This window comes from Podarcis bocagei (assembly GCF_964188305.1).
Source record: "Podarcis bocagei genome assembly, chromosome: 16".
Lineage (NCBI taxonomy): Eukaryota > Metazoa > Chordata > Lepidosauria > Squamata > Lacertidae > Podarcis > Podarcis bocagei.
The window spans coordinates 11,088,157-11,102,302 of record NC_138142.1 but is presented as its reverse complement, the minus strand read 5'-3'; the positions used below and the strand labels follow the sequence as shown (position 1 = coordinate 11,102,302).

Below are 14,146 nucleotides of genomic sequence, written 5' to 3'. Positions count from 1 at the left end.
GAAAGCACCTTGAGTACAGCAGACACTCTTCCCCCGCTCAACACATGAAAGGAAACAAGCGAATTCTGCTTATCCTATTTATTCTGATGAGCCAATTAAAAACCCAAGATGCTGCAAGTGAAGGTGCTCTCTTGAATGTTGATAGAGGTGAGCTGCAGGCACAGTGCTCACAAAGCCACTGTCGTGTGGATTAAGAGGGTCACTTCCTCACCAGGCTACTTGCCCACACATATTTCCCAGTTTCTGCACAACCCATGACCTACTCTGCCACGGTGCAGGGAAATGTGTCCATGCTTATCATACCTAGCAAACATTGCTTATTTATTATTATTAATGATATCCATCAGTCACGTTTTTGTATTCAAGCGTGCCTAAGACTACTTGCACAGTAAAAACGAAACCAAGGCATTAAAATCAGATTTTTTAAAAAGCAACAAACAAAAACTAAAAAACTAAAAGGGACAAGAGCCCATACAACCCAAAGGTTGAGCACAATTAAGGGCTGCCGACATATCAAGATACCCTCCCAATTAAAAACCAATGAGCCAGGGTAAATGGGAATGTTCCTGCCTGATCCCTAACCAGAGATGGAGATTGCAAATAGGGAGCCACCACTGAAGAAGCCCACTCTCGTGTTGTTAACAACAAAACAACAACAACAACAACAACAACAACAACAACAACAACAACAACAACAACAACAACTTTATTATTTGTATCCTGCCAACTGACTGGGTTGACACCCTCCATAGCTCCTTTTGGAGAGAATACACAAAGGAGGTGCCTGGGTTGGTTCATACATTGTGAGGCAGACTTTAAGGCAAAGAGGTTATACTGCTTGCATTTTTAGCCCACTGTACTGCCAAAGATGTCAGGGAACCACACAAGGCCATGCCCCATTTTATCTTCACAACCTTGCAAGGTAGGGTAGGCTGAGAAAAAGTGACTGGGTCCAAGGTGTAACCCTGTGGCTCCAGGGAACAGAATGAGGTCTAGGTCTGGGCTGTGCTGTGCTTGGAAGGACACCTATCTGGGAACACTGACATATATCAACTTGAATTCCATGGCAGGAAGTGAGTGAGTTAAATACATAAACAAATGGCCATGGGGAGATTGGAACCTACATCCACCCAGCCCCAGTTGGAACCCATAACCACACCAGAGGTATGTGTCTGCATGCAAGTGAAGCAGGCTAGGTGTGCTAGCACACAATAACATTAGCTGAATCACTAACACAACTTCGACCTTTGAACTCAGCGGGACATCTTTATGCAAACTGCTCTGTAAGAGTCAATGCTTTCATCTTTAAAATGGGAATAATAACCATCCTAATGTTGAAACACTAAACAGAAGCAGCATCTACATAGAGCAGGGGTAGGCAACCTAAGGCCAGATGCGGCCCAATCGCCTTCTCAATCTGGCCTGTGGACGGACCAGGAATCAGCGTGTTTTTACATGAGTAGAATGTGTCCTTTTATTTAAACCGCATCTCTGGGTTATTTGCTGGGCATAGGAATTCGTTCAGTCTTTCCCCAAACTACTGTAGTCCAGCCCACCACATGGTCGGAGGGACAGTGGACCGGCCCACAGCTGAAAAAGGTTGCTGACCCCTGACATAAGAGAAACTGCCACCAAGGGATTATGTCTTTGGGCAAAATGATTCTGTGTGGGTAGGAACTTTATTTTACTTGCCAATTGCAAGAGCATCACTCTTTAGTCAAAAGTCGCAGGATGAATAGTTAACGTACTTTGTGTGGCGCTACAGAACCTCCCCAAACATTACTTTTGGTCCCAGGGCAAGTCTGAAAGCATACATGCATTGTAACAGCCTTGCTTTAAACTGAACAGATCTGGTCCAGATGAAACACCAATTAGTAGCCCTCAATACAGTCCACCAGGGAAGGAATGTCTAAAATGAAATAAGACTTCAACGAAAATGAAGATGTTCACTCTTGCTCCAAGTTAAAGGAAGGCTGATGAAGGAGCAGAGAGAACAGGGGTGGACTGAAAGGATTCAAGGATTAAACACCCAAGAGACAAGGTGGCTTGTGCAGACACCAAAATTTGTCCTCCCCAATCCAAAGCCCCTCCATCACACTAGCTAAAAAGGAATCTGTAGCTGCTTGTCTTTACAGTGGGGTGTTGAATCTAGGTCACTACCTTATGACAGTCTTGCTAGAAAGGCCTAAATGGTACTAGTTCATCTACACGCATTAGCCATTTTGAAAGAAAAAACAAACTCTCTCAGTTTTCAACCACCACCAGAGCTTCCATATCCAGTCACCTGGAAGAGCTACCTAGCATCTACAGATGACCATATGGCGAAGCAGTTTTGGAAGCCTGTTTTATGGCTTTTCTCCTTGTACTTCACAGAGAAACATTAGAGGGAATCTTTCCCCCTGTTTTGGGTCTCCCACCCCCACAAGCAAGGCCACCAGTATTCCAGCTATTCATGATTGACAGATGGGAACTATTTTCCATGGCTTCCTTCTGCATTTGTATGTTTCTCCTCTGGAGCAAGCAAAGGCATATTTACCATCACTGTAACATAGTTTTTTTTTAAAAAAAGGTTTTAATGAAGCAACCATCAAGACATACTTCATCCCCCGAAGAGGTAACATATTTGTCTATTCGTCAATGACAATTCTGAAGGCTCATTGGCTTTGAACTTCAGCGCCTGACAAGTTTCATGTCAATGCCCAGGAAAAAGTGAGAGACTTTAGCAGAAAACAGGTATAGCAAAAGGAAGCAAATGTGACAGAGGTAGGTATGAGGCCTGGGGCCACCACTAAGAAGGAAAGGCAACTGAATCGCTCTCCAAAAAAAGCATTGGCTCCAGGTCTTGACCACATGATGTACAATGAAACTTGCTTCTTCAAAGAATAATCTTTTGCCAGATAATCTCATGCATGAACTTCACAATACTGTATAGCCTTTTCCTGCATTCATTAAATCTCCAATAATTTCAGATTTCAAACAAACAAAAAAGCCAAGGATTTAAAAACAAAAAAATGAAACACTTAAATGAGTCTGAAGCCATAGGACATGCATTTTCTTTGAGACACCTCACAAGTAAGTAAAACTTGCTACAATAAATGAAACTTGTGTTCCAGAGAATGAGAGACAGTAGCCAGAAGACTCTGATGGAAGATGCAACCCATGGACTCCCACACATATTCACAGTGCATCGCTGAAAAAGTTTGGAGCCAACATGTTATATTCACTGATGAACAGTAAACCTGCCGACATCCAAACCAACTCTTCACTCCTGTGAATTAGTCAGGTACCCAACGTGAGTAAACATACCAGCCAACTTTTAATTTTTTAGAAAAGCATACTAAGAGTGGACAAAATGACTAACTTTAACAGGGTAACAACACACTTACCAGAAAGTCTCTTATCGCTTCAGACTTTCCCATCACATCAAGAGGACACACAAAAAACACCAAGAGACACCCAAAATCCCCTAGCTTGTCACAGTCTCGTTGAACATATTAAAATTTTCTCTGCTCTCTTTAACTTCACTCAGACAAAACAAGCAGTACTGGCACAGAAAACGTTTTTCACAATAAGTCAGACATGCAATTACTTTTTTTGCCAACTGATTAACACCAAGAAAATATAGTTCACCAGCGATTAGAAATCTATTTGATATCTGCAAGTCTTTAAAACATTTTTTTGAAATCAGAAACCAATTTATATTGTCTCGTAGAACATCTCCCCTTCCACCATTGTTCCCCATCCACACAAAATGAAAAACATTAACCATTTGGTTCTTACATTCTCCAGAGACACATCTGGGGGAAATGACAACAGCAAACCAAAAAGATGGGAGATTTCAATTTCCCAAAAAGAAAATTACTTGGGCAGCAGTGCACACACATTTAAAGCAATTCGAAACACGCCTGGTGACACCCTGCCTCCAACATGCAAAAGGGAGACCACCCAAACAAACCGAGAACTTTTTGTACTTCTCCCCACAGACTCGCCAGCCAATTAGAATTCCAAACAAACATTGAAAACCAGCGCTGAGCAAACTCAAGTTGGTTTATCAGCTCAAATGGAAAGTAAAGCACAAGACCACATGCCTTGGCCTACACATCAACTCAGGAGAAGCGGCCCCAGCAAGTACCCCCAGGATGCAGCCAGAGGCTCTGCACCTTAGGACCACATCTGCACACCCCAAACAAGGCACAGGCTTCCACACCCAACAACGCCTCTTGCCTTTTATTCCTCCAGGCTTGAATACTCATCGCTCATGTGCCAGAAGTTAATTGATATTGACAAGGAAGCAAAAAGGGGAGGGGGGGATGGCTGGATCCAGCCAAACCCAACAGATACACCCCAAGCTCTTCCCTCCCTCTCTCCCACCCCACCCCCAAATCCCTATAACATAAGCCCATGAAAAGAGAGCAACCCGTTCTGATCCTTACCTCCAAGGCTTCCATCGTGCTGAAGCTGGCGATCGCAAATCCATCAATTAAATCCTCTTCCTGAGAGCTGGATTCTCGCCTCCTCCGCCTCGGAGGTCTGGCGTTCCGGGCTGCAGAAGCCTGGCTCTTAGGATTTGGGCAATTTTGGCTGGTATTCTCCTTGCCCGGGCTGTGCTCTCTCTCGGATGCCGAGGAAGGGCTCTGATTCGGGCGGTCCCTGCCATTTGGATCCCTTCGCCTCACGCGGTCCCTTTGGGACCGAGATTTCCTGCTCTGTCTGATTTTCCCATCCATTTCAAAGAAGCAAAAACAAACACACAAAAAACCACCTCAAAAATGTATTTCAGATCGAAGTGTGGTGGGTCTTTTCTCTCTAAAATACCACCCTAATATAATCCAGCCTGTCTCTCTCTCTCTCTCTCTTTTCTCTTCTCTCCTTCAGGCTTATAAAATCCAAAGGAAGGGGGCGGGAGGTGGGGCGGGGGGGGATAGAAGAGAGAAATGTAATCCAGCAGACCTCTGTGGAAAGGAAAGGGTGATCCGATGGAGGGCAGAGGAGGAAGAAGGGGGTGGGTGGGGGGAATTAAAAGAGATCCAGAAGAAAAGAAAAATGTAAATCCAGACGAAGTGACCTTGACAAATCTTTTCCCCCTCCCTTGCAAAAATAAAATTAAAAATTAAAGAGAGGTAAGCCACGCAGCCAAACAGTGCAATTGATCTCCAGTTCGGATCTGGTGGGAGAGAGAAAGAGCCAAGCTTACCCCCACACTCACACACACCCCGTCCAAAAAAAAAAAAAAATTAAAAAAAATCACCCCCAAAAAAACTGAAACACAAGAGACAAATCCAGGAGGTCGAATCCAGGCTTGGGAAAAGGAAAATAATAAATCCAGGACACCAGCAGAGCCGATGTGAAGAAACAGAAGCAGCGGTGGTGGTGGTGGTGGTAGTGGCGGCGGCGGCGGCTGCTGCTCCTCCGCGACGAACCCTCCCCCCTTCTCCTCCCCCCTCTTTTTTTTTTAACTCCCTCCCGCCCCGGGGCAAGCAGCGCCCCGCCCCGGGTTCGAATCCTGCCGAGAGACGAAAATGGCAACAAGAGGGTTCCGGATCCCGCGCTCGCGCGCGCGCCGCAACTTTGTTGCGAGGAAGGCGAAGAGAAATTCCCTGGCGCAGCCTCCGCCTCCTCCTCCTCTTCGGCGGCTGCTGCTGCTGCTGATCCTCCTCCTGCCGCCGCCGCCCCCCTTCAGCTCGCCGCCCCCTCCTCCTACAGCCGGGCCCGGCTGCTCCCCTCCTTCCCCAACTTTCCCACCCGCGGCCGGCGAGCCTCTCCGCCCTGCCCGCCTCCCTAAGCCGGCCACCCTCCTCCTCCTCCTCCTCCCTCCGCCGCCGCCACCAGCAGCAGCAGCAGCAGCCGCCCTGCCCGCCTGCCTGCCTGCCTTGTCACCCGGAGAAGCTGCGCCTGCCTCTCCGCCTCCTCCTCCTTCCCTCGCGCGCCCGCTTCTCTTTCTCTCTCAGGCTGCTGCGCCGCGGCGCCGGCTGCTGCTGCTGCTGCTGCTCTCCCTCAAGCTTCTCCTGCTCGCATTCCGCCCCATTCTCATTCTCCCTCTCGCTCCTCTTTTTTTTTTTTTTTCCTCCTCTTCTTCTCCCCCCACCCACCCCACCCCACCTCCCGAGCAGGCTCAGGCTTTAAGCACCGCCCGGCCGGCCGCGCATGAGCAGGGCTGCCAGCTGCGCGTCATTCCCCGGCGCAGGCCCCGAGCCGGCGGCTTCTCTCTCCTCTCTCTCTGTGTCTCTCTCTCTCACGCGCGCGCTCGCTTCCCACTCGCCCGCATGCACTCCCCTCTCTCTCCAACCCGCCGCCGCCCCCCCCCAATCCAACTCCCCTCCAACAAACCTCCCGGGTTCTCGCTCTCTCGCTGACCTTACCAACTCCCCAAGGAGGGGAGGGGAGGAAAGGTTAAGAGGACCCGCGTCAAAAGGCGGGGGGGGGGAGGTAAAAGAGAGAAATGGTAATTGGTGTCCCCCCCCCCCAGGTTGGGGAAAGAGGGTGAAAAGAGGGGAGGGCAAGCACACGCACGCACAAACACACACACACACACAGCCCTCTTGCCTTTAGCATTTCTGCAGCCTCCCTGGTTGCAGTCGTTTCTGTATCCGAAAGATGAGGGGAAGCAAAATCGTGCGATTCCTGGAAATTGAACCCCCCCCCCCAAAAAAAAACACGTTAGGAAAGGGGAAAGAATTGAGGAAAGTGTCAAGCTACACACGCGCACACACTATGAACCCCCTTTGCAATCTCTGTAGCTTCCTCATGGCAATCATTTCCTTCATCTTGCAATTCTTGGAAGGATCCCAGGCTTCCGTCACTTAACCGGAGAGTCTTAATCCCACTGAACTCAGGACAGTTAAGTCATTTTAGACTTTTGCACTTGTGAGGGTCTTTACAGGGGAGGCGGACCCTGGACTTTTCACTGGCTTCAATAGGTGTGTGGCCGTTGAGAGGCCCTCCTACTTACTATCCTGGGAGGGGGGCTTGGATTTCTGCCCCACCATGTCTTGCCCTGAGGACACCACTGTCAGTGGAATCAGAATTGTAGAGCTGGAAGGGCTCCCAGCGGTCATCAAGTCCAACCCCCTGCAATGCAGGAATCTCAACTCGTTCCCCATCCAATTTGAAACCATACCCGACACTGCTTAGCTTTGCAAATGTGCTACCAGTTTTATTGCTGCAGGAGCCAAGTAGATCTTACAGAATTGCAGAATGAGAAGAAGCCTGCCTCTTTTATTTAGCTGCAATTTGAGAAAATACAAAAGGGAGCAGGGGAAGAAGAGAGTAAAAGCAAAACACCCCGCAGCCCACAATATTGGTGATAACTAGGTATTTAGAAGAATAAATTATTTGCAAAAAAATAAATAAATTCCTATGGAGGTGATGATACCCACATCAAGCTACCCATTGCAATTTTTGCTATAACAGAGGTGCCTGAGACTGGGAGAGAAATACTACCCTTTCCCTTTCCTTCCTCATGGGGAGTGTTGTCAAGATTACACTCACCCTCCTCAGCAATAAAGGAGACATTTAAAATGTTGGGGTGGGGGGAAGAGAAGTAACAACCTCCTCGCCTTGCCATCTGTATTGAGTGGCACATTTGTTTCAGAAGACGTCAAGCTAACCATTGCAGATACTGAAGCTAGCTAAATGGGGGAGTGGGGTGGGGAAAACAAACTACAATAAAAGCAAGCAAGCATTTGGGGAGGACAGATAATACTACACAAACCCTGACACACTGCAAATCTTTTTTATATGCCATTGACAGCCACCTCAACAAGGAAGGGGGCATAGGAGACTCTGCAATTTTTCTTGTAAGGGAGATGTCTCCAATCAGGTGAGGGGTAAAAAAAACACCAAAAAAAACCTATTGCTCAGCTGTAGTCATTAATAATACTCCATGGGGAAGAACAGGAGCATTTAAGGTCAGTATTCATATGGGGAGGTAACCACTACCTTGCAATTTGCTCATTCCTTCACTGAGTGGTAGTTTTGTTTATTTTGTTTACATAAAAGCTTCCGCCCCAGTCTAAAATAGAGCTGCCCTTACGGAATTCAGCACGGAGAATGGGGATACAACTAGTTGGCTCTGCCTGTCATTGGCTACACTTGTTGGGCTCCCACTCTACCAGTCCTAATGGGCACCAGGCACCGCTGAAGAGACTTGTCTTTGCGGTTTGAGTTAAGGGTCTGGGGGCCTTGTATGGTTGCTTCTATCCTTAGGACACCTTCACACTTTGGGGGACTTCATGTACTCAGACAGAACTTCTCCTTTGTAAGACCCTTCTGTGGAGTGGAGCCCTTGTCCCTTGGGTCCTGCAGCCCGTCTTCTAGTAAAGGTAAAGGGACCCCTGACCATTAGGTCCAGTCGTGGCCGACTCGGGTTGCGGCGCTCATCTCACTTTATTGGTCGAGGGAGCCAGCGTACAGCTTCTGGGGCATGTGGCCAACACAACTAAGCCGCTTCTGGCGAACCAGAGCAGCGCATGGAAACGCCGTTTACCTTCCCACCGGAGTGGTACCTATTTATCTACTTGCACTTTGACGTGCTTTCGAGCTGCTAGGTTGGCAGGAGCAGGGACAAAGCAATGGGAGCTTACCGCATCACGGGGATTCGAACCGCTGACCTTCTTATCGGCAAGTCCTAGGCTCTGTGGTTTAACCCACAGTGCCACCCACATCCCTTGTGAAGGAAAATAGGGGCCTCCTAAGAACTCTCAGCACTCTTAAACTACACTTTTTAGGATTCTTGGGGGAAGCCATGACTGCTTAAAAGTGGGCATCATAGTGCTTTAAATGTTTGGTGTGGATGGGAGTTATACACATTTCCTTGGACATAAACCCCGCTGAAACCCCAGGGACTTAAAAAAGTAAGCTTGGGGCTATTATGGAAGAGAAGCAGCTTTCTGCATAGCAGATAGCTCGCTTGCAAAAACGCTCCACCCCTAGATTGTGATCAACTTCAGAGTCCTATACAGCTGTAACGACTTACCAGTCCAAGGAAGGAATGTGGCTCTATTGTCTAGAAACTGCTTTCCATACAGTTGGTCTCGGGTTCAATCTGGGGAATCTCCTGCCAGGATTGGGAAAGAATCCACCTGCAATTCTGTGCCCTGCTGCTAGTATGTATAGAAAAGGCTCATTTAAATGGACCTCGCCATTCTGACTTGGTATAAGGTAGCATCCTATAGTAATCTTCCCCTTCCCAACCAGTTAGCAAGGAGCAAATCATTGGCTATGGATGTAAGCACTCTTCTTCCTTTATATAGCTTAAAGGGGGCTGGGGTAGCAGCCATAAGGAATGTTGGGTAAAAAGGGCTGGGCTTGAAGCATAAAGACAAGCTGCTCAACAGGTGTACCTATTTCTCCTTATAATTGGATTGAGTTGAGGTGTGTGGCTTCTGTTTATTTAGAGGTCAAAGTCTTGCTCATTGAGAACTTGATCAATGGTTGTGTTTGAACTAAAAATGGCTTTCCTTACTCAAGACACAAGGTTCGTAGGCTGGTTTTTGCTGCTGTTCTCAAGTCCTTGTTAGGCAAGTTGCTTGTAAACAGCATGCAAATAACAAAAGTACGGTAGCTAAAATAAAGGTGAATATCCCCCCCCCCATACCTGGTTGGTACATGTTTATTAGAATTAGAATTCTAATTTATGCAGGCAGTTGGATTTACACCCGGGGCTGTAATTATTTTGCATTAACTCATTTGGAGTGTAAGCATTTGGTACATCTTAACCCCAGGAAATGTTTGGAGAGCTCTGCCATCACCAGTATTTGTCATCCGGAGCAGTCACATAGCCCCTGTTTTGGTTTGAGACTTTCTATGTTGTAGTAGTAACTCCTATAATCTAGATAAGGTTGGTGAGGATGTCTAGAACCAGATCTATAGAAAAGAAATGGAACAGGGGAAGATGATATCTGGAAAAACATACCCAAGGGATAGCAGTCAATATCTCTTGTTGGTTCCCCTTTACCCTCTCCACTTGAATGCAAGGCTCTTAACTATTTTTATTCAAAAACACAAAAGAGCTCCTGTTTTGTTTTGTTTTGTTTTGTTTCAAAAACCCTTACAGATTTCACTTCTGCTAACGGTGCCTTAGGCAATTAGTAACACTCTTTGATTGATGGATGGATTGATTGATATTTAAAAATAGTAGCACTTAGCTTTGTGCAGCATGTCAGTGTGTTCAAAGTGTCTTGCGGTGTCTCAGAATCCAAACAGACTTGCAAGGTAGGACAGCGTGTCCCCCCCCCCCCGCAGTTGGTGTGCTATGGGTCAGTAGTTTGCTTTAAGGCACCCTCCCTACATTTGGTGAGACAAAAAAACCCCCCAAAACAGCAGAGGTACATTTCTGAAGTTGGGAGCAACTGACTCGCTGATTGGTCCTATAGTAATTATGCTACGCTGGCCAAATACACTTGGAATTACCAAAACTTGCAAGCTCAGAAGATTACTGCTGTTTTGCTTTCCAAGCCAGCGCCTGGGGGGAAATCTCACTTCTCTGTGCTGCTTCTGACCACATATGTGAGACTGCTGGGAAATAATTTTCCCCAGACTAAATTGTCCAGTTACAAGCAGAGCTAGTAGAGGATGTAGCCTGGGGAGCTAGTTTGGCGGGAGCCCCAGGGGCTACATAGAAAGGCTTGACAGGCTGTTTTGCCCCCTCCCTTCCCTTAAGGTTTCCTCACCCCTATGCTTCAAGATTTATTTATTTATTTATTTTTAAAGCTGGGAATTCTGAAGTGTTGAACGCTAGGCCCTTCTTAGAGAAACGTACCATCCTGGCTCGTTGTATTTGCCACTCAACAAGCTCGTGTCATTGAGTGTTTTAATTTGAAAGTGGAGGCAGAAGTTGTGCTCCTCAGTCTGTTAGGGGGCAAATCGGCATTTTGTGTGCAGCTTAGCCAAAAATCACACATGCCCTCCAATGTCATCTGTCCTGCAACAAATCCTATAATCATTTCGGGCCCAATTAAGCAAGAAAGACAACTGACTCTCTAACCACTTCCTTTGGTAATTGCAGGCTAGCAGGAACTGGCCATTTATCTGCTCATGGGCTTGGCTGGACTCTCAGATGAGATGGGATTTCCTCCTCCCCCTTCCCCCCTCAGTCACCATTTCTGCTTGTGTCTTTGAAGTGTTTTGGCTCAGAAGGCTTTTTTTTTTTTAAGGAAAAGTCTGTGAGGTTTGCAATGCTTGACCTGCAAAGGCTATGAAGGGTCATCAAAACGGTGAAGGAACTAGACCTTGAAGCCAAAGTGTAGGGAATCTTTACATGCACTTAAGACATAAAATAAGCTTCATTCATTATTGCCAGAGCATAACACAGTTTGTATAAGGATGCCCCCTGACTCAGTATTTTGCAGGAGAGCAACACAAGAACTTTAGGTTTCCATCTTCAAAGTGGATTAAGCTGCTCTGTTGTTCCGTCACAACAAATCCACTTTTGCTGTCGTTAAAAGAGGGATTTCTTCCAGATTCATTTTCTAATGTATTTCTCCAGCACTGTACAAAGTGTAGAATGAAGAAATGATTAACAGGAAGACATGTAAACAACCTGCAGGTAAGTCAGGACTGCAAACCAATCATAACAAACGTTCAGTGAAGACATATTCTAACCAGCATGTGAATTTTGTGTAAGCAAATTTTGTGTGAGCGTCTGGAGGCAGTTGGAAGATGGATGGTGGTTAATGGATTGAGATTACATCCTGACAAGACAGAAGTACTGTTTTGGGGGAGCAGGGGTGGGTGGTTGGGTGTGGGGGACTCTCTGGTCCCCAAAGGACCAGGTGTGTAGTCTAGGAGTCATTTGAGAAGCACAGGTCAATTATGTGTCCAGGACAGCTGTCTACCAGCTCCATCTGGTACGCCGGCTGAGACCCTACCTGCCTGCACACTGTCTCGCCAGAGTGGCATATGCTCTGGTTATCTCCCACTTGGACTATGGCAACATGCTCTACGTGGGGCTACCTTTGAAGGTGACTCAGAAACTACTGCAGAATGTGGCAGCTAGACTGGTGACTGGAAGTGGCCGCCGAGACCATATAACACCAGCCCTAAAGGATCTACGCTGGCTCCCAGTACTTTTCTGAGCACAAGTCAAAGTGTTGGTGCTGACCTTTAAAGCCCTAAACGGACTTGGCCCAGTACACCTGAAAGAGCGCCTCCACACCCATCATTCAGGCTGAACACCGAGGTCCAGCTCTGAGGACCTTCTGGCAGTTCCCTCACTGTAAGAAGTGAAGTTACAGGGAACAAGGCAGAGGACCTTTTCGGTAGTGACGCCCTCCCTGTGGAACGCCCTCCCACCAAATGTCAAGGAGGTAAAGAACTACTCAACTTTAGAAGACATCTGATGGCAGCCCTGCATTGTGAAGTTTTTAATGTTTGACGTTTTATTATGTGCTGGAAGTGTGTCTGGGGTAACCCGGTCAGATGGGCAGGGTATAAATAATAAAATTATTATCATTATTACTGGGGTGAGTGCTGAATAAACAGGTTGTCTGAATTTCAAAACATTGAGGAGGATGCAGTTTGGAACTGAGAAACGGGATTAAACCCTCACCTCCTGCTGCCACCTTTCCCCTCTGCAAATTACACCCTCCACCAGAGTGATTTCTACTAAGAAAGGCAGAGTTAAGTACTGTTTCTCCCTTGCATATAATGTCGAGGGACATCAGCAGTGACCAGGGTACAGTTGGCAGGGGAGAACCAATAGGGAAGGGTGAAGCATCTCTCCCCTGCCTGTTTCTCCTCACAAACTGTGCTCTGCTCTCCTGCTGCAGTAATTTTGGCAGTTCACCTTGGTTCCCACATTGCCAGCTGCTGTGCATTTTGTTTGACATCCAAAGACCTGAGGGTGTGAGAAATAATAAGAGCAAAGAGCCTGGGCACGCACTCCACCTCTCCTTTGCCAATGAGGATCATGTCACACATCCCATTTTTAGACACACACTTAAAATGTGTTGCATTTAATGTGTTAGCAGCGCAAGGCATATTTGCAAGCACAGGCCGCGGAGCAGGGAACTTGTGGCCCTCGGTTGCTGCTGGACTTCCAGCTCTCATCAGTCAGCAAATAAAACGGAAATGAGAGCGGAACGTGTGCCATATTCCACTTACGGTTCCAGAAGTGGCTTTTACTTTGCGTGAAAGCTCAAATGCAATGTGGAAATGAGTGACCAGCGTTGTGAAAATGGAACAAACTGCCAGGTGAATGCAGCCAATGTCTAGGACGGATTCCAGCCAGGCAAAGACATTGGAAGAGGCTGCAAAGCAGAGCTGGTGAGGGGTGTGGTTTAGGAGGGGTGTGGCCTGGGGGAGAGCTGCAAGGGCCAGATAGAGGGGACTGCATTTGGCCCCTGTTCCAGATCCTCCAGCATATCTAATGGCCTGGTTTTGCGTCCTTGTTCAGAAATTAAGCAGTGTCTCCATGGTAGCAGGGTACCAGCTGTTTAGACAATGGCATGCACACCCCACAATGTGCAGATCTTGAGGGGCAGCATTGCCATTCTCTGATTTGGTTTTTTTTTAATAATACTTATTAAAGTTTCACAAACAATAAAAAGTTTCAAAAATTAAACATGAAAAACTACAAAAATGGAAAAATACAAAGACAAAACACATAAAAAATACACAATAGAAAACAGCTAACAAAAGAAGAAAAGAAAAAAAGGAAAGAAAAGAAAAACCAAAAAGCAAAACAGAAAATAGGTTAGTATTTTCATATCTTATACTTCATTCACTAGTTTCTTGACCTCCTCACACCTCCCTTTTTGTATTCCAGTTCAAATATTTAATTCAGCAAGTCCTTACCCTATGGCATTTATCTTCACTCAAGATATTAACCTATTATAAGTATCAATTTTCCAATTGTCAATCCCTATTTACATTTTCTTAGAAATCTTTTTACCAATACCACTTATTTTCCATCAGACATCGTTTTAACCTTTAACATTCATCCCTTTAACATTCATTAATTTTACAGTATTTCTATAGATAGTCTTTAAATTTTTTCCAATCTTCTTCCACCGACTCCTCTCCCTGGTCACGAATTCTGCCAGTCATTTCTGCCAATTCCATGTAGTCCATCACTTTCATCTGCCATTCTTCCAGTGTGGGGAGATCCTGTGTCTTCCTGCCAAATCCTCTGATTTGAGGCGCTCCA

At 46.4% G+C, this 14,146-nt stretch overlaps 1 protein-coding gene across 11 annotated transcripts in view; it reads right to left on the bottom strand.

The window, feature by feature from the left end:
* Positions 1–5,690, bottom strand: part of FBRSL1 (fibrosin like 1) — a 792,844-nt gene extending 787,154 nt beyond the window's left edge. For 4 of the 11 annotated variants that reach the window (XM_081174688.1, XM_081174693.1, XM_081174694.1 and 1 more), the window contains exon 1: positions 4,434–5,687. In XM_081174688.1, coding sequence (XP_081030814.1) covers positions 4,434–4,727 — 294 coding nt within the window. In that variant the 5' untranslated portion in view covers positions 4,728–5,687. Of the gene's footprint in view, positions 1–4,433 lie in introns of all 11 variants that reach the window. The other 7 variants (XM_081174684.1, XM_081174690.1, XM_081174687.1 and 4 more) reach the window with 4 other exon arrangements.
* Positions 5,691–14,146: the final 8,456 nt, after the last annotated feature.